Source organism: Hipposideros armiger, unplaced genomic scaffold (assembly GCF_001890085.2).
Source record: "Hipposideros armiger isolate ML-2016 unplaced genomic scaffold, ASM189008v1 scaffold_129, whole genome shotgun sequence".
Taxonomy (NCBI): Eukaryota; Metazoa; Chordata; class Mammalia; order Chiroptera; family Hipposideridae; genus Hipposideros; species Hipposideros armiger.
The window spans coordinates 3,300,509-3,323,045 of NW_017731479.1; the positions used below are offsets into that span (position 1 = coordinate 3,300,509).

The 22,537-nt window shown below is 49.4% G+C and overlaps 1 protein-coding gene across 1 annotated transcript in view; it reads right to left on the minus strand.

The window, feature by feature from the left end:
* Positions 1–22,537, minus strand: part of ACACB (acetyl-CoA carboxylase beta) — a 126,107-nt gene that overhangs the window by 37,043 nt on the left and 66,527 nt on the right. Inside the window, exons 10-25 of the mRNA XM_019649064.1 lie at positions 21,362–21,443; positions 18,472–18,617; positions 17,030–17,180; positions 15,419–15,553; positions 13,727–13,873; positions 12,315–12,503; positions 10,455–10,555; positions 8,813–8,901; positions 8,600–8,724; positions 7,712–7,825; positions 7,407–7,520; positions 6,767–6,856; positions 3,672–3,790; positions 1,640–1,777; positions 731–830; positions 534–641 (exon numbers count right to left, since the gene is read on the minus strand). Coding sequence (XP_019504609.1) covers positions 534–641; positions 731–830; positions 1,640–1,777; positions 3,672–3,790; positions 6,767–6,856; positions 7,407–7,520; positions 7,712–7,825; positions 8,600–8,724; positions 8,813–8,901; positions 10,455–10,555; positions 12,315–12,503; positions 13,727–13,873; positions 15,419–15,553; positions 17,030–17,180; positions 18,472–18,617; positions 21,362–21,443 — 1,948 coding nt within the window. The remainder of the gene's footprint in view (positions 1–533; positions 642–730; positions 831–1,639; positions 1,778–3,671; positions 3,791–6,766; positions 6,857–7,406; positions 7,521–7,711; positions 7,826–8,599; positions 8,725–8,812; positions 8,902–10,454; positions 10,556–12,314; positions 12,504–13,726; positions 13,874–15,418; positions 15,554–17,029; positions 17,181–18,471; positions 18,618–21,361; positions 21,444–22,537) is intronic.

Sequence of the window (22,537 nt, forward strand, 5' to 3'; positions counted from 1 at the left end):
CCAGCTATTCCTACCACCTACGCTTGCCAAGCTGCTCCACATGTCTGCAGGTGAGGTCCTTGAGCATACATAACAGCTGTCCTTGCTGCCAGGGTGAGAATATATGCTGGAAATGGCAACCACGTGTTTATAAAAGCAACCTGCAGTTCCTTGAAGAAACGGATGTCAACGTAAGTGACCATTTTACAAGTGTGAGTTTTCTGGGTTATCCAACAGAAATATTCCCCCCAAACCCAAAACTATTTATTGACTGTGTCCTCTGTGCTAAGTGGTGTATATACACTGTGTCATTTTATCATTGCAACACCCTGGGAGACAGAAATGCCTCCCTCACGTTACGGAGAAGCAGCTGAGTCTCTGCCACGTTCAGCCACCTCTGCCCACTGTCATCGGCAACAAGAAGCAGAGCTAGGATGGGGAGCCAAGTCTGTGGCTCTGAAACACCTAGCATGTCTCAGGTGCATGAGACACCTCGCCAAGACATCCCCCCTCCTCCTCTAGGGACACAGAACCAGAGGCGTAGCCCAGTGCACCTTGGACTGGACGAATGTCCGCAAAATCGGCACCAGCTCCTCGTCCTCCAGGTGGTCCGCGCTCTGGATGGCCACGTTTAAGATGTGGATCGGCTCTTCTCTGAAGTTCTAGGAGGAAAAGAACAGAGGCGGGTGACAGAAGGACCTGGGGCCCCAGCCTGCCCCCTCCTTGGCTTGCTCCGTGCTCGGACACTCACCTTGCCGTCCTCCTCACAGTACAAGGAAGTGCGGGCCTTGCCGAACAGGTGGCTGTCCCTGGGCACGTTGGCGAAGCAGGAGATGACTTCATCAAAGTTCCTGGGGGTGAGAGGCAGAGAGGGGGGCTGAGGGGCTGCTCCCCCACAGGGTCGTAGGTCAGACCTGGGCCCCCCCCCCCGGTTCCCAACCAGCACTCTGCAAGCTCATCCAACTCTGTGCAGACTTCCTTTGGTTCCTGACCATTTCCAAGGCATCACTGATGGGGTCTTTCCGAAAAGGGAAGAAATGGGCCCCCATTATCTGAGGCCGAGAATAAGAGAAACGCTGTCCAAACTCTGGGGCATCAGCGGGGCCCCCTTTTACCAGCTGGGAGATCCTCACAACCTCACCTCACCTCACCGAGCCAACTGAGGATTATATAAGTAATCAAACCTCCTAAGGCTGGAGGGAAAATACAAGATAATCCAAGCGCCACTGCATAACACACAGGAATGGGATGGAAAAGGGCAACAATAAGACTGACAGGTGACATTCACTAAGCATGTGATTTACATATCAATTATACTTGAAATATAATATTTAATATGTACTATCTTGTTTAATTTTCCTGGTGATCCTATGAAGGAGGGCCTTCTCTTATACCCATTATACAGATGAGAATATGAAGGTACAAAGAGGTTAAATAATTTGCTCCGTCTCACAGTTAGGAGGCACAGAGCCAGAATTCAAACGCAGGCGGGCTGACGGGAAAGCCCACGCTCTTGGCTATGATCATGTTATTTTGTTATTATTAACTCACTGTGTTGCCATGTGTTGGGCCTCCCCAACCCAGTGTGTCCCACAGACAGGCGGGAGACAGGGAAAGCTCATTTTGGCCCCTCTGCTCGGGGTCGGGTCACACCGGATACCTGGTGAACTCCTCGAATCTCCTGAAGGCGACCATGGCCCCCATCCGCTGGCACAGAGGGGAAAAGCCACTGTCCATGAAGAGCTCAGTGCTGTGCCTCAGCAGGTCGGGGTTGGTGACACTGATGGGCATGGCCATCCTGCAGGGGGACAGGAAGTGGGGGATGAGGCCGCTGCGCAAAGATCTGGCCCCTAAAAGCTGTTCCTGCCCTGGAAACTTCGGTGAGCCAGATCAGCATTAGAGCCCCCAAAAAAGGGGGGCTTAAAGTTGGGGGTGGCGGGGACTGAGGTCAGGGCCAGGGGCTGAGGACTTCAGAGCTGCGTCTCTAACCAGCTGCTAGACAGCATTTCACACACGCGGTCACAGCTCGTTGCTGGGGGAATAAAGCGTGTCCCGTGTGATCGCATCAGGAGAGGACTCTTGGAAGCTTGTGCCTGGTTTCCTCTGGACTTGACCCCACACCCTTTTCTCTTTGCTGACTGTATTTTTGTGTCCCTTCGCTAAATCAAGTCATAGTGGTGAGCATGGCGACCTACTGAGTCCTATAAAATCTTCCTCGTGAATCGTCGAACCTGGGTGTGCTCTTGGGGACCCCTGACCCAGGTGAGGCAGGGCCTGTGTACGCCTTCCTTTTATACCCCTGAAATCACCATCCAGGCCCGCTGCTCCGGACAGCTAAATGCAGAGATAACAAACCGGCATGGCAGCCTGGGTTGAATTCAGCCCACAGGCCGGCTTTGGTCTCGGCAGCATTTTTAATACATTCCTATACATTAATCCCTGCCCATAAATCCCTTGCAAAGTTGAGGGACTTCAGATTTTTTTTTTTTTTAAGTCTAGCTGTCCTGCTTCTCTGGGAATAAACATGGAAACGTTTGGCCTCGCCGGCCCACTTCCCTGCAGGGCCACAGCCAGTGGGCTACAACGACAGCTCTTCAGGAAGGGCCGAGCTCAGCTCCCACCTTCCGGTCGTGCTCGCAGCCCGCCTTGGGCCTGGACCTAAGTCCTGGCTGCAGCCGACAAGAATTCCTGCTGTACTCTCGTCTGTCCTCCCCATGGGCCCCGGACCCAATTCATAATGCACCTGGCTCTACAGACACAGGTGTGGAGGGCCCAGTCAGGTCTGCTGGGAGGTACGACTTCACTCCTCCGACCCTTCCCAGAGGCCTTGAGGAGATGGGGTTGTGGGGCAGCTGCAGGCGGGATCTCCTCTGAGGCCACAGGCCCCCGATAAGCTTCAGGCACTCACAGCTGATAGAGCAGTGAGGACCTGGGACAAATCAGGGAATCCCTCCAGGCCGTCCGTGTCTCTCTGGGTGAAAACAGGATGTTGTGCCCATGCTGAGGGTCGTAGCCAATAACCCTGATACATGCATAGGTCCTTCCTAAGACACAAGGCGTGACTGACCCACAGGCTTCAGGGCAGCCGCCCTTCCTTTCTGAACTTGCCTGAACTGCTGAGACAATGAAATCGAAAAAGAAACTGCTTCCTCCTCAGGGGCAGATAATTTCAAAAGTTCTCACACCACACATCCCAAGGTCCCCAAAATGACTCCAGGTCACACTCAGTTAGTTTCCATTTCTCACCATTGGGCAAAATGTCACAATCCTTTCTTCTTCTTCTTTTTTTTTTAAATAATAAGGGTAAAAATAAATGATAAAGATGAAAGGTGATGGGATGTTCTAGAACTGCACTGTCCAATATGGCAGCCACGATTGAGCACTTTAAATGTGGCTGGTATGACTGAGGAAATGAGTTGCTAATTTCCATTCATTTTCATTTAAACAGCCTACATGTGGGTGGGTGGTGGCTACCATACTGGACAGTACAGGTGCACGAAGTAGGTTTGCATTATCTCCATTTTGCACGTGAGAGAACAGATGTGGGGTATTCCCACAGTAGGGAAGTGGTGTCCCTGACGTCTCCCAAGCATTGTACCCAGACATACATGCTGGGTTCCTCCAAAAACAGGACTACAGTGGTCAGGGAGAAAAGAAACACAAGCCACCCCTGAGTGTGAACCACTCCATACCGGTTCGGGTGGGAGGAGGGCAGCATGAACCGGAATTCCACCACGCAGGTGCCGTCCGGGAGCTGCCGGTGCTGCAGGCTGTTTAACTCATAGGCGATGTAGCCCCTCCGCACATAAACCTAATGGAGCAGAAACACAGGGTTCATTCTTTCAAAGGGCCCCGCAGAATACCCCTGAAACCTGAGAAAACTCAGGCTGGAGAAATGATCTTTAAATTCTCTCCTAGCAGTAGTTAAAAGCAAATTAGCTCACATTTCAGAATGTTACTTGCTCTGCAAAGGGCTACACATAAAAAATATTTTACGCTTTGCGGGATATATCACCTCTATCGCAGCTACTCAATTCTGCTGTGGTAGCTCATACACAGCCACAGTCAATATATAAATGAACGGGCATGACTGTTCCAATAAAACTTTATTTACAAAAACAGGCAGAGGGCCAGATGTGGCCCACAGGCTATAGGTTGTCAACTCCTGCTCGAGAGCTCGCTGTCCAATGAAACACAAGCCACATAAGTAACTTTAAAATTTTCTAGTGGCTATTTTAAAAAGGCAACGTAAAAATAATTTTAACAATAATTTTATTTAGTCCCCAATACCTAAAATATTATCATTCCAACATGTAATCAATATGAAAAATTATTGAGGTATTTTAAATTCTTCATAATACTAAGACTTTGGAATGCAGTGTATATTTTACACTTAGAGAACAGCTCGATTCAGGCTAGCTGTATTTCAAGTGCTCACTAGCCACATGTGGCCAATGGGTGCCCTATTGGACAGCATGGTTTCTAGAGAGTAAGCATTGGGAGTTTTTTAATTGGATAGGGAATATGAGGACTGTGTAGAGTTGACACACCAGACCTAATTGCTATTCTTTGAAAGGCCTGCTTGCAAGGCTGGTCCTTGGCTAGCATCTGGGAATTTGGATTTTGGAAAAGTTCCCACAATGCCCTGGTAAAAATGGTTCATGGAGCCTAAACTGTGCAAACAATATGATTTATGTTTATCATGTGCTTTCTTTCTGGGAGCTTAGAATTCTGGTGCATGCTAGACAGCGGGTGCCTATGTGACCAGCCCCCGTCAAAACCCTGGGTGCTGAGTCTCTACGGAGCTTCATTTCACACGTGTTGTCACAACTCGTTGCTCAAAGAATTGTGTCTAGAGGACCACTGGAATCCTGTGCCTTGTTTCCTCTGGACTTCACCCCATGTGCCTTTTCCCTCTGCTGATTGTGCTTTGTGCCCTTTCATTATCATAAGTCACAGCTGTGAATACAGCTGTATGCTGTGCCCTGTGAATCTTTCTAGCGACTCATCGAACCTGGGGCTGGTCTTGGAGATGCCAGACACATTTAGAGCAGGGACAAAACTCTGCACATCTCAAGGGGCCAAGTGCAAATGTTGTTCACAATGCTCATCTTGAGTCCTGCAGAAAAGCCTGGATTACGTTCCATAAATCTGCTGAACAAAGTGATGGGATGTGTAAAGCACTCTAGAGAATTCTCTCACAGAAATAAATGGGATTTAGCGCTTCACAGAGTGAAGAAGGTAGGCTGCTGCTTTCCACCTGACATAGGGCCCGCCCACATTGGACAGGTGCTTGGATGACGGGCGGCAACAGTGACCAATGTCCACTTCAGGTGCTTACTCATTTACCTTCAAATCATCCTGTAAGGTGGATATTATTGCCCCCACCTAAAGCTTGAGAATCGAAAAGGCCAGAGAAGGAAAGCAACTTGCCAGAGGTCACACAGCTCCAACCTTTGCATATGCTGTTCTCACTGATTAGACTCTCTCTGCTTCTCCCTCCCCCACTTCCTATTCGCTCTTTAGATACGTGCTTTCATATGACTTTCTCATCAAAGCCTGAGTTGAAGCCCCTAGTAAGATTAAATCCTGCTATCCGATTCTCACCATGACTGTATTTTCCCATTGCAGCCCTGTCCCATGCATAATTAAAGGAATATTTAATGTGTGTCTCTCTCCAACCAGAGAGAAGCTCCACTAAGGCAAAAACTGCGGTTGTTCCCTGCTGTGTCCCCAGCACCTGGCACATAGTAGGTGCCAATAAGTATGCTGAAAATTGGCGAGAGAAAAAAATAAGTACTAAAGAGCTGTACGGGGTCTCACTGCTGGAAACAAAGTGGGACCTGAGAAGGATTCGCTGAATTGAAGTCAGGGAGGGAATAAAAATTGCAGGCCCGGGGGACTCTGGGGCTGTTATATGCTCACAAGCCCAAAATGGTCTCCATGGAGATCCAGTCATCCTGCCAAAGTCAGGATGGGGGACACACAGGGTCTAAAAGATGGCAGAAGAAGAGGCCAGCCGAGTGGCTCAGTTGGTTAAGAGCTCGCTCAAGAGTTTGAGCTCTGAGCAACAGTGGTTCGAGTCCCGGCCTGAGCTGCGCAGCTGCTGAGCTATCAACAGGTGGCAGGATGGCTCAGCTAAAAAAAAAAAAAAAAGATGGCAGAAGAGATGGCCCCAGGAGACCAAGACTCTAAGATCACAGAGTGAAGAAATGAGGAAAAACCACCAGGGGAAGAGAATCAGGTTGAAAACACAGGACAGCATCTCCTACTTCTTTGAAAGGATTCTGAAAGAGCAGAGTAAATACTGTGATGCCCTGAAACTCCCAAAACACCTCTGAATTAAGGAAGACCGCAGCTAGAGCAAGACGTCCTGGTTCTAATCTGAGTTTTGCTGCTGGTCACGCCCTTCTCTGCCCCGTCACACTGGGAGCACGTAGGCTCCTTCCTGTTCCTCTAATTCCAAGTGGAAAGGTCTTTCAAAGGTAACTGGTGTAGGTGAGTTGGGAAGTTTGAACGAGCTAGCAGGGACGACCAGCAAGGACTCTGGACTAAGACAGACCTAGTGTGAGGCCTGGTTCTGCCACTTCCTAGCTGTGTGACCTTGAGCAAGCTGCTTCACCTCTCTGAGCCTCAGTTCCCTTCCCTGCCAAATGGGGATAGGAATGGTACCTACCTTACGGGGAGAATGATAAGATCACGTTGGCACATGGCCTGAGGGCAGGTGCATGGATGCTGGCCCTGGCACAAGCAGTACTGTGCTGTTACATGGGTCTCTCCCACTTACCTCCAAGGACGCCATGCAGACAACTTTGTTAGCATGATAGAAGAAAGTGGGCAGGACGTCAAATATGGTCGTTTCCGAGAGGATTAATTTCTACAGAAAACAGAAAGGGGGAGAAAAGGAAACATGAATGTTAACAAGTTTTAACCAATAGTCTGAGGAGTGGGAGGGGTGGGAGCAGGGGGGAGAAGCTGGTGGCGTTATCACAAAACGCTGCCAGTGCCCCAGGCCTGTCAGATCTGAAAGTGGACGCTGCTTAAGGCTGACTGCACCCGGGGCTCCCAGTTTCAGACACAGAGGGGTTACCTGGAAGCTTGTAAATGAGCCAAAGTCAGGGGACAGGAGACCCTGGGAAGACGAAGCCATGACTCAGTTACGAGTAGGTGAGGTTCTCAGCTTCCAAAAAACGCTTCATCACACCTGAATTTTTAAAATCATACCCCCTGGGCGAGCCCTGCTACCTGAGCCTCCGCTGACGGCCCCCGTTGGGTGGCCCTGGACACACTGGACTAAACCACTGGTATTTGCAACTGTGCCCTCCACCCCAGTGCCAGCACACTGAAGACATGGGGAGCCCACTTCCTCTGAGGCCCCACTTGGCCACAGCATGTGCTCTGTGGACGGTGGATGGAGACAGTCTCACCTTGAGGTTTTCCGGGCAAAACTGGTGGCCATACAAGTCGATGGCAGACAGGAAAATAGACTCCACCTGGTTGTGCCTCAGCTCGTAGGAGGGGAGATGGGAGGCAATCAAGACCTACGAGGCAGGGGACAGAGGGGCTGGGGTAAACCAACCTTACAGGGGAGAGGCCGAGGGCTGAGCCCATCTGGTCAGACATGGGATGGCAGCAGATGGGCTGTGCACAGGGAAGGACAGCATGGGAAGGAGGGTAGCACCCCACGACCCTCACTCAGAGTGAGGACTGCCCCCCCCACCTCCAACCCTACCTGTCTGGCTCTGAGGGCCACTTTGCAGTGCTCGGTTTTGCTCAGCTGAGTGAGGTCGTTGAGGATGGAGGTCAGCTCCTCCGACAGGGAAGGGTCTGGGCCGCAGAGCTCATCCTTTGGGGACAAAACAGAATCCAAGTGGCCTTTGTCCACCAGAAAGAAACATGCCACCACTCACCCTCAACCGGGGATGCAGCTACCCTGGCAAAACAGAGAGCTATTTGGTCCTCTGAAGATACCCGGTATAGCCTGATGTACATACGTACCCTTACCCCTTTCCTCCATGCACTCCCTATTCATTACTTCATTCATTCATTCGTTCGTTTGTTCGTTCGTTCAGTTATTCATTCAGTCACCCATTCATATACCCCAAAACAAGCCCTAAAACATCTGCTAAGAAGAAAAATACATCTAAGTCTCTGGCTGCACCACTATTAATGGTCAGCAATTATGAGGTACTTACTGTGTGCCAGGCAAGCAGCTAGATCCTTGACATTTGTATCCCCAAATTCTCCCAACCCTCTAAGGAGCTGCTATCACGATCCCCGTTTTACAGATGAAGAAACTGAAGCTCTGAGAGGCAATAGGCCTTGCCCCAAGTATGACAGGAGCGCCCAGCACATAGTAGGTGCTTTGTGAGTATTAGTTATAACCTCCCCCAGGGCCTGACAAATCCCAGCCACGGCCTGCTTTTGTAAATTAAGTTTATCAGAACACAGCCAAGCCCGTTGGCTTACACAGTACAAAGGCGGTTTCGAGAGGTGTGGGCAGAGACCACATGATCAGCAAAACCTAAAATATTGACTCTCTCTGGTGCTTTCCAGAAAAAGTCTGCAGACCCCCGAACTAGCCCCGCTCTAGGTATACAGGGTGCCCTTTCTTGCTTACGATCAACATGATCACCAGCTGGTTCTTCTTGGCCACCTGCGCGTGGGAGAAGATGCAGTCCAGCACCTGGGACATGTCTGGTTTCAGCTGTTCCCTGAGGTTTATCACACACTTGTCGTAGTGGGCTACAGGGAGACAAAAGGCCGCAAGGGGGTAAGGCTCGGGCCCCCTCCCGCCTGTGGGCTGATCACCAGTGCCAGTGGCGACTCTTGCCTTGTTGGAAATGGTGCTCGACAAGTAAATATTTTCGCAGGAGATCCAACACCACTGCTTTCATGTAGCCGCGGGTCCCACTGCGGTACCTGGGGAGGAAAGAACGGCTGCCTTAATGATCCACTCCGCTTCCTGGTGCACCTGAATAGCTACAGCCAGGGCTTTTAGGATTTCAAAAAGAATACAAAGAATCAAGTGTCTGGTGGCTACACCCCCTAATGCTTAGGCCTGGGAGGAATGTGTGAGTCGGTTCATTTGTGCTAACTCTGCAGGCCACAGAGAGCAGTGACTTGCCCAAGGTCATACATCAAGCCAGAGACCAAGCCTCAACCTTTGGATGGCACCTGCCCCGCCCCAGAGAGAAGGAAAAACACTTACAGAGCTGGGGTGCTGAAAGGGGTCAGCCGTGCATGCATGATTGAAAACAAAAATTCTCAATTAACCATCCAATGTATAAAGACAGTTTGGAAAAAAACAAAAAAAAACAAAACTGAAACACACCAAAAGACCTCCGTGTAAATGTTGCTGCCCTTTTAAAGCCAAATTTTAACCTGGACATTCCCTAAAACTTTTCCTCTTCTAAATCATTTCTGAACACAGGGAAATGAGTTTCTTAGGACCTGTGACACTGCATTTTAGAGAAGTTGATATCAGCTTAACCTTAGCATCACCAAATAGCTACAAAAGAGGGGACCTAAAATGCTCACTTCTTCAAATATGATTAAAAAAAAAACAGACAACATAGGACAGAGCTTTGATACTTATATTCAACACAGAAAAATCAGCTAGGGAATTCGATTTATCATTTGTTCACTTCTTCTAGATGTTTCTCTGAAGCTAAAGGAGGGGTTAAGGTTAGCGTAGCTGTTGAAGTGTTCTGGGGAGAGATGGCCCCTTGGCCCTTGGCTGTGAAACTCTGTGGGGAAGCCATGCTAAGAGCTCCTTCCTCGGCTGCAATCCTGTTTTGTCAGTATGCGTCCCCATGAGCCAGGGTGTCCCCTGAAAAGAAGGGCCATTTCCTAGAGCCCTACCTTCTCTGTACCTCTGATAGTTTCTGGAACATGGCATACATGGATTAACTCGCTCCAGTCTGAGAACGCTTCTATTCTGTCTTTATAAGCCAAGCTTTCATCCTGGGTTAATTTTTTCATGCAAAATGGCAGTTCTTTTTATCATCGGAATTGTTCTCCCTGCTCAATAGCTACTTAAGATAAAATACAAATTCTTCATCCCCTCCTTTGCAATAGTCCCCCAAAACTGCAATGATCACTTGTACAGTCCTTTGCGGCACATAAAGCCATTTCGTCCCACTGTCTCATAATCAAAGCTGCCATGAGGACTCAATATCATCAGCACTGTACAAAAATTAATCCACTCAGAGCTCAGAATGACTTATCACGTGTCAGGTGTTTTCATTCCCATTTTGCAAACCAGCAAACTGAGATGCACAGAAGAAAGTGCCTTGCCCAGGCTTCTGTTGTTAGAAATAACTATGCCAGGACCATAATCAGGGTCTCTGGGCCCCATGTTTTGTCTCTCAGTTTGAGCCTGCCCTTAAGAGACCCCCCCAGGACACCAGCTGGGGCAATACACGGGACGATTCAGTGTGACAACCGCACCCCATGGAGGGCCCAGGATTCACCTCTGGACCAACTGTACGATGCTCTGCGTGTTCATGAAGAAGACCTCCCGGTCAGCCTTCCGCTGCAGGGTGGCCGCGTGGCAGTCCAGGATGGTGGCTATCTGGACGGGAAAAGAGGACAGGTCTGCCCACTTACCACCACACAATCCGGTCACCAAACAGAAGTCATCGGAAGGACCCACCACAGGCTCCCACGTAAGGTCCTGTCTGAGGCTCATTTGAAAGAAGAAAATCCCAGCCCCAGAGCCCTCTGGCCACCCAGAAACAGATCTATTCACTCCAACATATTAATTGAGGAATTCAAGAGCCCAGAATGATGATAATCACATAAAGACAAACACCTCTCCACAAATATGGATGGTGTGGGAAAAGGGAATTTCCAAACCCAGGGAACATGAGGGTGCGGAGTGGGGCGGGGTCCTATGTTCATAATTAGCTTGAATGTTATTGGCAACACAAATATTTTTTAATAAATAAATCTGCATCAATGACAAATTTCTGAAAGGTCCAAACATGTACTTTTCTCAACTGGGGTCCTTTAGAGTTTTGCTTTGTTATTTTTTAGCTGAATTATAATTCCACAGTAGTCCTCCCTTTTTAAAGTATACAATTAATTCAGTGCTTTTAGTATATTTAGAGTTGTGCAACTATCACCACTATCTAATTTGAGAGCAGTTTATCACCCCAAAAAGGGGCCCTATGATCATTCACAGCCACTCCCCATCTCCCCTTCTCCAAGCCCCTGGCAACCACTAATCTTTCTTTCTGCATGGATTTGCCTATTCTGTCCATTTCACGTGAATGGAATTATGCAACGGGTAGTCTTTTGTTACTGGCTGCGTTCCCCTAACATGTTTTCAAGGTTCGTCCGTGTGGTAGCATGAATCAGTATTTCATTCCTTTTTATGGCAGAACAATATTCCAACCTCTAGAGTGTTTGACTTCTGGGAATGACCTGACCTTTGCTGACCTCTAGCTTCTCCAATGACTAAGGTGGATGTGTGTGTGTGTGGGGGGGGGGCAGAAATGGCGATGGTAGGTAGTCCTTCCAACCAGAGGGCGCGAAAGTAAACTGGCAGAGGGGGCTCTTCCAAATGCAAGTTACCTTCAAAATACTCGATAAAAGCAATGAGAAAATGAGAACAAAATGAGGCCAATGTAAAATTATGAGAGATGTTTTATATTACCCTGGAATGGTTTCCATTCTTAAAAATATATTATATATACCGTATTTCCCCATGTACTCTTTTTCGAAAAATTTGGGGTCTAAAAACTGGGTGCGTCTTAAACAGTGGTTGTAGATTTTTTTTACTTGCATTTCCCACAAGTGATGAGGAGTTGTATGAATAGCATGATGACTAAAACTTGAGTTCAATAATTTTATGTAATACATTTTTTTTTTCAAATTTCGGGCCCCAAAATTAAGGTGCGTCTTATACATGGGGAAATACGGTACTTACAGCCCCAAGGTTCTCACCTTATAAAAACCAGAGGAAGAGGATCTAAGCTACAAAATGAGCAAAACCTCACAATTTCCTCTATTCTATGAGTCAGCATATGGAAAATATTCACTCCATTTGCACCCACTGCCTACTCCTATTCTGAATCTGACTTTTGTGGAATCAGGCTTCATAACTGTTCCGTTCATCTAAACAATTGCTGCTTTGGGAGAAAACGCTGAGATTCTGCAGAGAAGGCTTGAAACACTCAGCCCCCGACGTCTCGGGCTGTAAGTGGGTCTCACGAAGCCCAACTCGACCAGAGGCCGGATGCCCAGGCTTCCTGGGAGCTGAGTTAGTTCCCATGGAGCCACCTGGCCTGGCGTGGGTACTCTGATGGGGCTGGGAGGGGGGCACATACCTGCTGGCTGGGGAACTGGCACAGCACTGAGGTGATGTTGCTGGCGTACTGGGCCATCACCCTGCGGACCGACTTCTCCACGGGGGCGGGGATGCGGCCCGACACGCTGGTCATGATCTCCTGCAGCTCCAGCAGTGGCAGCGACGGGTGTCGGAGGGTCATCATGAGCTTCTGCACCCACTCCTTCAGCTGCAGCAGGGACCGGAGCATTGGCCCGAGGCCGTGCCAGGGGCATGGGTACAGCCACCCACCACAGGGTACCCGACACACTCAACCTACCCAGACCTGTGCACTCATGCGGCTCTGCAACAGTCCTGAGTGAGATAGCCCCCTAACCACAAGGGGAGCCCAGTTTCCCCACCCAGGAAGGTCCCCACTCCCCTCTGCCTGCATCCAGATAGTCAATATGGTGTGGTCATAAAACATAAGGCCATGTGAAGAGCTAACGTTTGTGGGACGCTTAGTACCAGACACTGTTCTAAGACCTTTATGTGCACATTCTCATTTGACCCTCAGAAACAACACTACGAAGAAGGTATAATCATTATTCCCATTTTACAGATGAGGAAACTGAAACACAGAGAGGTTAATTAAGTTACCCAAAGTCACCCAGCAAAGCCAGGATGCAAACTCAGGCCATCTAACTCCAGAGACTATAACAGCTGCTCTGCACCGATATGTTGATGGTCTTTGAATGAGTAGAATGGTGCCAACCCCTTAACATGGGTATGAGGTTTAATAATGAAATGATGCATGCACTGGCAAGTACAAAGACTAAACAAAGGTTGCAATGATAGCAATCACAATTTGGAAGCATAGCAGAAGGGTTAAGAGCACAGACTCTGAAGCCAGATGGCCAGGGTTCAAATCCCATCTTTGGTTCTTTATGGGTAAGTGTCTTAGCCTCCCTGTGCCTCAGTTTCCTCACCTGTAAAAATGAACAAAATAAAGAGTTTCTACCTCCTAGGTTGTTGGGGAGGATTACATGTCAATACATTTTAAGTGCTTAGAGTCGCAGCTGGCACATAGTATGTCCTAGACAAGGGTTGGCCATTTTTATTACCACCATCATTATGGTTTGCTGTTCTGAGATGGAACGTGACGCAGCACAGTTTTATCCCTACTGATGTTAGGTTTAGAGTCATGGGTCTTTCACAGAGGTCTGCAAATATGAGAACTTAAGTCTCCATCAAATGAGTCGACAACGGGACTCTGAGATGGTGAACAAGGAATAGAGCAGTGTGTCTAAACCACACGCCTTCCTCGTTGTCTCTTTAACAGGGTGACTCACAGTGACTCCTCTCTTAACTTACTACTCGAACATGTGCTCTCATGGAGTAACTGCCTCGGGCCCTTCACACAGACCTACACAGGTATGCAGCATACACACCTACCCTTCACATGGGACCTACTTTTATGCTAAAAATAGGCTCCGGCAAACAGTAGCCATTCATGATGTTGGTCAGGTTTTCCAGGACGCTGTGGAAGACCTGGTGCAGCTTCTCTCCCACGATGGGCAGCGTTTGCTGGGGCGGGAGCTCTCCTGTGAAGGGCTCGGCCTGATGAGACACAACAAGAACCGGAGGTCAAGGACACCGTGGCCTCCCCAATGAGACGAGACAAGCCAAGGTCCGAGGCAGGTCTACCAACAGGCAATATGCACAATACACTGAGGATGACGCCTAGGGTAAGGGAAACAGAAGAAAACAGCATATCTGGAAGTGAAAATTGCTAAATTCACAACCCATGCAGGTTTTCCAACTTTTCCCCTTTGCAAATGTCATAGTCAGTTATATCCCCCCAATAATTTTGGAGGGGGTTAGGCTTCTTTTTGTTTTTGTTTTGTTTTGCTTTGCAACCAAGGTTATCTCCTTATTTTCCCTATTAATTTTCAGTCTCTAATTTAGTTCCCAAAGATAAATGCCCAGCAGGATGAAAATTTATGAAACTCTCATACAAAGGTATCTGATTTTTGTAAATCAGAAACATTTGGCCTTAGAGGACCAAAATATAAAAAGCTCCCCAAAGGGGCAACATGGACTTAATGAGCCCATTTGTCTATTAATTCATTCTATATACCAACTGAACACCTACTGTGTGTGAGGCACCGGGACCCAGGAGGTTTGGGACTTCTGTTCTGTTGGCCTGGACCCCTCAGCTCCCTGCCCCCTCCCCCACCCTCACCCCTGCTGGCTCCTCTAGTCCTTGAACAGCTAACTAGAGGGTTCCCTTCTCCACAGTCTGATGCCAGCTTCTCCACCTGGCCTCCCACAGCCAGGGGCCAAGGGCAGTCTCCCTTCCTGGACGTACCGAGCTAAATTAGAAGGGCTTATCCCGTAGGCATATATGAGCCTGTAGGGGCTGGTGGCCACGCCCTGTCTCACATACCTAACCCCGAAAATGTTTGCTGAAAGGAATCACGCTGGAAGCACACATACCTTCCCAGTGATCTAAAAAGCCTCAGTCTATTGCTAGCTTTGGGAACCCCCTAAGAGAGTAATGAAAAGAATGAGAAGTAAAAAAAAAAAAAATGAAACTCATGGAACAGTCTGGAGGAAGGAAACAATTTGATGTTTTTTTAATGCGTTTCTAGCTTTTTTCCTGGGCATACGTACTAATAAAATTGTAGAGAAAAGAACAATACACCTATGAAAGGTGAGAGACCTCCGCTATGCATGGCTTACTTAGGCGGGTGTAAGCAGTCACTAACAAGACCTGTTTTTGTCTCAGTACCCACAATGCCCCAAGCACGTCTGAATAAAAAGCTCATGGGAGGTGAGAGGGTGAGCCCTGCAAACATCTGGGGGAAGGTCTTTCCAGGCAGAGGGAGCGGAGGAGTGTTCAGTTAAGTGAGGGCGAGAGGATGAAGCTGGAGAAGAAAGTGGGGGCAGCTCATCTGGTCATCAGAACTTGGGTTTCACTCTATGCAGAATGGAGAGCCGCTGAGAGGGATTTGAATGAAGGAGGACATGATTCTGCACCCATCACACTGGCTGCTGGGGGTGGGGCGCGTGGAGGCAGGAGAACCAGAAGCCTCCAGGCAGGCAGAGACCATGAGCGCCCCTGAGTTAGCCTGGGGGGCCGTGTGGTGTGGTGCTACATACCGGGTGCACTTTAGAAGGGTCATCGAGCTCCAGCCTGGCCACCACACAGCCCGCTTCCAGCACGGCCCCGGGGCGCTTGATGTACTTCACCCGGCCACTTTCCTGCACGTTCAAGGCCATGATCATCTTCATCACCTGTTTTGCAGAAAGAAGATTGAGCCCACCAGGACCAGTCGGTGCGTGACACCTAGTAACTCTGGCGCAGGGCCTGTATCATTTAAATAGACTCGCTGGGCAGAGTTTAAGTGGAGAATATAGAGGGAACTAGCAGTTACCAGAAGCCTGCTGTGTGCCAGGTATGAGTCACCTCCGTCGGCAAAACCAGCTGGGAAGGTAGGTGTTGATGTGCCCATTTTACAGACATGGAAACTGATCGCTAGTGTGGCAGTAAAGCCTCTCATAGAAATACAGTTAAATCATATTATGTAGGGTGAGTAATATACACTTTCCTAAAATGTGATGCATTTTGTGACCTGCTCCTTTTCTCAAGGCAGTGAGAAAACCCTTTGGGGACTACTTGGTGAGAAAGAAACTGGCCTTGAAACTGGCCTCTCTGAGAGCCCGGATATGCGGACGTGACAAGTGTTCCTGTGGTGCGGGCTGCAGACACTCAGCACTGGGCTCCTTTTGCTCAGTAGTTCACAGCTCGGGCACCCGAGTCAGCCAAGCCTGGGCTGCAACCCCAGCACCTCACCCATCACTCTGTGACGTCCATCAAGTGCCTTCCCCTCTCTGAGCCAGTTTCTCCCCTTGTAAAATAGGGACTAAGGACAGTCTCACCTCACAGGACTCTGATAAGGATTCAGCAAGATGAACTTGGCACAAAGCAGGGGACCAAGAAGCCTTCGCGCCTACAGTTGCTGTATTGTCATTGTCATTATCATCACTATTTTCTTCAGCAGCAAGGAATGGAGGCCGGGTTTGAATCCTGGCGATATGTGACCTCAGGTGAGATCCATAGCCTGTCTGGGCCCCATTTCTTCCTTCCTTCCTTCCTTCCTTCCTTTCCTTCCTTCCTCCCTCCCCCCCTCCCTCCCGCCTTCTTTCCTTTCTTCTCCTTCTTTTCTTTCTTTCTTTTCTTTTTTTTTTAAGCTGAGACATCCTGCCACCTGTTGGCAGCTCAGCAGCAACTCAGCTCAGGCCAGGAATCGAACCGCTGTCGCTCAGAGCTCGCACTCTTGAGCGAGCTCTTAACCAACTGAGCCACTCGGCCAGCCCTGGGCCCCATTTCTTAATGTGCAAAAAGAGGTTCAAATATGTGCCGGTCTCCTATGATTGCTGGGAAGATTAAAGAAGGTAATTAAAGGAAAATGCTTAGAATAGTGGCTGTCGTGTGGTACGTGCTTTGCAAGTGTTGGCTTACGCCTTTTTTTTTTTATCACCGCCATCATCGTTATTAATCAGTTCTTACTCATTTCTGGGGAGCTGTGCATGCTTGAGGTTTCCCCTTTAAATACTGCAGGAAGTCTGGGCTGAACCCCACACACTGACTCTCTCAGGCCCAGGTGAGAAGTGAGGCCCGTTTGCAGAAGCAATGCCGGCTGGGCCTCCCTCGGGGAGCAGGGGTGTAGGGAGGCCTGGCTGACCCCCCAAGGCCTGCTCTGTGCTCACCTCCATCTCAGCGTAGCTGCATCCAGCCTCCACATGGCCCCCATCCTCCACAGTGTACTGAGTCAGCTTCCCAGCCGAGGGGGATCTCAGGACTGTGGGGTCATTCTCCTTCTCAAACACACACGTCTTGTTGCCGATGGTAATCCGGTAACTGGGAGACAGGAGGAGAGAGCATGGGGTGGGGGGGATGGGTTGAGGGGGAGAACTGGGGACGACGATGGACCCAGCGTGCCCAGCGAGGAATTCTACAGCGTTTTCCCGTCCTAAAGGCAGCCATGGGTGTCACGCTGTGTGCAGTTTGGGGGACCCTGCTTTCCCAAATGGTGGTGTTTGACAGTCCCTGCAGATATACTGGGAGTGAGTTGGGGGAGCAAAGGGTAGGAACCTTTTCTGACTGAAAACTAGTTCCTTTTACTAACATAATTCCAACCTGCACAGGGAAAGCAAATATTTCTTTAATAAATACTTACCGGCTGCAAATCTTCACCTTATAACTGAACTGGGGGGAGAGTATGCCCCATGGGTGAAGCCTACGATAATCTTGAATATTTTTGGCAGACAGAACATGGGTTTAAAAAAAGGGAATAAAACACTGCCCTGGAAGGAATCTAGTCCACCTTCTTCCACTGAGAAATGGGAAGAGAGACTCCATTCTCTAACTGGAGTTTTTTCAGGCAAGGGGCTTCTGACACTGACATACACACACGTGCGCCCGTGTGTGCCCGCGTGCGTGCGCACGTGCGCGCGCGCACACACACACACACACACACACACACACACACACACACACACTCCTTACTCTCCTTGGCCGGGGATCTGTGCTGCCTGCTCAGTAGGGTGGTCTGCATTTCATCGTGCGGGCTCAGTGTGGTCAGCCACACTAGATCAGGAGGGTCTCTGAGTCTATCTCATATGATGCCTCTGTGCTAAGTGCTTCCAGGGAAGCCTGTATGTCACCCATCTGGACACACAGTGACATTTCCTGCCACTGTCTGTTCGATCGCTATGTCGTCTTCCCCAGCAGGCTTCCTAAGTCATGACCATGGTTCTATCCCAGCACCTAGCCCACTGCCGTAATTGGCTGGCCACGTTTCCTCAGAGCCTGTGCTCAAGTGGGCGTGGACGCTGCAGCTCAAACAGGGAGCAGCTAGTTCCTCGTCACACACCTTGCAGGCCTGGGGCTGGGAGTCATGTCCCCCTCAACCCTGACTCCTCCCACGTTACTACAAAAGGGCCTCCTGGGCGCCGCCCGTACATGTCTGCCACTCGCGTGGAATTCCAGCCAAGAGAGTAACCTCTCTCCATGGGCCCCAGAATTTACCAAAGAAGGTACATTAGCTAAGACCCCTGGGCTGCACATAGGCTGGTTTCGTATTTTCAGCCCCCCCGGGAGACGGCTGGCCCTGGGCCCCAGCCCGCGGTGGGACTCAGCGCCTGCATACCTGCTAACCTCTTCTTTCATGTAGGTCGTGTAGCTGTTGCCATTGTAAGACAGCAAAAGCCCGCCATCATTCAGCCGGTGGGCATCAATCTCGATGTGACAGCCGTTCATGATGAGGACAAACATGGTCAAAGACTGCCGGGCCACCTATGGGAACAGGTCCAGTGTCCCCATCTGCATTCAGGATGCCTGCTTGTCCCTATTCCCCCAGAGCACTGTCTGGCCCCCCTGACCTGCAGCTATGGCTGGTGTCCACTGTGCGAGTGCCAGGGTGGACACCTTGCCTGTCTAGTCCCAGCCCTCAGTCACCCCAAGGGAGCCACTGATGGGGAGGGAGCCCGGAGTCAGCACGCCACGTCTGCCCCGTGGGTAGGCTAATGGTTGCTGGGCATAGGCGTGGTCTTGTCCAGCCATCTCTCACCAACTGTGTGCCCTCAGGGGCTGGGGGCTTTCTTCTGACTCCTGATTCCCGCCTCCAAACATCAGCCCCTAGCAGGGCTTCCCTGGGTAGCAGGGAGAGGGGGGCTCACTCTGGGCAAGGCAGCCCTGGAATCTCCACCAGTGACATGGACTAGGGCTCTGTGCCCCCAGACTTGGCTCTGCCCAGGAGCACACAAGACGTTTGGGACACTCAAGAGAGACACAGGTGGCCAGGACCTGGCTTCAGGTCTGCCTTTCAATCTGACATACTGCCCCCATCTGGCCCTCAGTTCAGTGTATGCATTCTCTCTCAGAAAACAAAAACCCTCAAGAGCCCTCGACTTCTAAAACACACATTTTGAGATAAAAGACAGCAAGAAAGATAGGAAGGTTTATTGCAATATAATTTACGGTAACAGCAAAACTTAGAACCAAACTAGCTATCTGACAACCTTGCAATGAAAGGCTCAAGCTCTGCACAGTGGAATACACTACCCCCTAGCCGCTGGCGGCTAGTTAAACGTAAATTAATTAAAATGAAATAAAATATGAAATTCAGTTCCTCGGTTACACTTGCTACACTTCCAGTGCTTAAGAGCCACAGGGGACGCATACTGGACCACAGAGATATAGAACATCTCCACCCCTATGGATATCTCAATTGGACAGTGCTGCAGATATCACACTGATGTTAAAGAAAGCCTGTTAACAAGGTGGGGAAACTTTATGCCACAATAACATCGAAACAGTAAAAATGTATGTGCACCATGATATCAACTTTGTAAAATCAATGTATAAGGGGGGGGAAAAAAACCCCAAAGAACTTAAATGAGATCTGCTTTAAAATGTTCACAGGGATTGCCTCCAGGTGTCAGCGCGTGCTGGACCTGTTTTTCTGATGCTTGTTACGCTTGTTTGAAATTTTGAAATTTTCTACAATGAGCATGTGCCACATTTAAAATTGAGTTGTGGGGACCAAGGCCCCAAAAGTTAGCCAGGAAACATCGGAGGCAAAAGAGAAGTGATTTTATAGCACGCCCCCATGGATAACATGTTCGTTTAGACTGAATGAAGCCTTAAAAAAAACTCCCCCAAGTTCAAATTCAACATGTGCATGGCAATATTAAAAATAAAGTGAAAGAAAATAAAAATTCAGCCTTAGGAGCAAATGTAAACTTCATCCTCTTTTCCCTTCCCAGAATGTGAGGCTAGGAAGTGCCGGGGAGGCCTTGGCTTTCTGGGGACACTTTGTCCCCCAGGTCACTCCAACTCGGACCCAGGGCCACACTCCGTGCCAACCTCTCAGATACTCTCTGACACTCTCCGCTGAATGGACCTTGGATGGCGCAGGAAGGGTAACTGAATATTTCCACCAGAGGAGAGCAACCCTGAGAAAGCACCAAGGACACCAGAGGTGGTACAGAAAGAGGCCAGAATCCCACATGCCGTTCTTGGTACAAAGACACAGGACAAAGCCAGCGTCACAGTCCTTGGGGACGGACCCAGACACGGTGCCAGCTCAGCAATGGTCCTGCTCACGCACCAGAATGGGTTGCACAGCGTCCCCTGCAAAATTCACGTTCTTCCCGGCACCTCAGAATGCGACCTTATTTGCAAATAGCGTCTTTGCAGATGTAGGTAGTTAAGATGAGGTCACACTGCATTAGTGTGAGCCCCAAATCCAATATGACTAGTGTTCTTCTAGAGCAGGGGTCGGCAAACTTTTGAGACGGAAGAGCCAATCCTGTCCCTCACAACAATTTAGAAATTATTCGTGAGCCATAAAACAAATGAAATCACCATTATGTGAATATCCTTTAAAAATTTTATAAATGAAACTATGATAATTTTGTTTTCATTTTCAATTTTACTTCAGAGCCACGTGTACGTACCCAAAGCGCCGCATGTGGCTCGCGAGCCGCAGTTTGCCGACCCCTGTTCTCCAGGAAAAGAGACCCAGAGACACAGGCACAGAAGGAAGATAGTGTGAAGACAGACACACACACAAACAGAAGGTGGTCACAGGAAGCTGGAGGCGGAGACTAGAGTGACAGCCTACAAACCAGGGAACACCAAGGACTGCCACGACCACCAGAAGCCAGGAAAGCAGAGGACGGACTCTCCACTGGGGCTTTCCAAGAGACCAGGGCCCAGCCTACACCTTGATTTTGGACTTCCGGCTGCCACAACTGGGACAGAATAAATTTCCATTGTTGGAAGCCACCAGTTTGTGGTATTTGGTCACGGCAGCCTCTGGAAAGTAATACACATTCCATCGTACGTACCTTGTGTGCATGACTCAAGCCTACACATGCTCAAACCCAAAGCATTTGGGTTTCAAGGTCATGGGCTGTATGGGGCGTCCTGGGACCCAAGTTGAGGAAATCCCCTCCAGGCATGGCTCATCACAGAAATAAAACCCTCTCAAGCCTCCCGAGGGCTGGAGACCCCTCAGCAACACAGGCCTTTACCTTGAGAATGTACTTGATGCCTCCGTAAATTAATTCCACGTCCACAGTGTTGCGCAGAGAATATGCGGGGAGGACCTGGCCCCTGAAAGAGAAGACAGGCCTGAGGTCAGCCTCGGGAGCGACTGGGAACTCTGTGGCCATCAGCTGGATTGGAAAAGATCACCCGGTTCTTTGCCTTTCCTAAACACCGACACAACTGGCTGTACTAAAAACGCTAAATCTGATTAAAAGGCAAGAAACACGGATCATCCCCAGGAAGCGAACATTCCTCAGGACTTAAGGGAGCTGCACTTGATGAAGGATGTCACATTTCAAAAGGGCTTTGCCAGGAAGCAAAATCCAAAATGGCCCCGTCTCGAACAATTCCACGTGTGGGAATCCTGCCGCCTGCTTATGAAAGAACCCAGTTCACCGACTGTGGTTCTATTACCATTCCAAAGCGTGATAGCCAAGCACTATAAACTTTTATCCTTTTCTTTTCTTCTTGGTAGTTTCATTTGCCTCTCATAGTGATTCTCAACCAGGGATGATGTTTGCCTCTACCCCTGGGACATTCGGCAACATCTAGACACATATTTGATTGTCATGAGGCCCCATGGTGTAATGGTTAGCAACCTGGACTCTTTTCGTCATGACTTCCGAGGGGAGAGGGGATGCTGTGAATGCGGCCAGGGATGCTGCTGACATCCTACACCGCACAGGACAGCCCCACGACAAACAATGACCCCGCCCAAAATGGCAGCGGTGCGGAGGCTGAGACATCTTGGCCCATCCTAACAGTGAGCCCCTGGCCATTTCACTAGGCACCTTCTCATTCAGGTCAGGGTCTGGGAAAGACTCATGTGTAAAGCTGACCTATAACCTGCTTTGCTTCTTGAATCCACATCCTCTGACTCTGAACTCCTAACGATGATGGCGTACCTGACACAAGGCAGCATGAATAAAACATGGCTGTATGTTTGATAGGATATGGAGAAAGGCAGAAATGAGCAGGAGGAGGGAACCAGCCTCGTCAGGGGGCCCCTTGCAGCTGCTCCTGCTCAGGTCACAGATACCCTGCTCTGCAGGATGTCATACACAAAGGTGGGCACAAAACAACTAGCTCAGTAGGAGAGCGGGCTCACACATGCCCCGAAAACAATAAGAAGGGAAAATGCCGGAGAGGGATGGAAATGC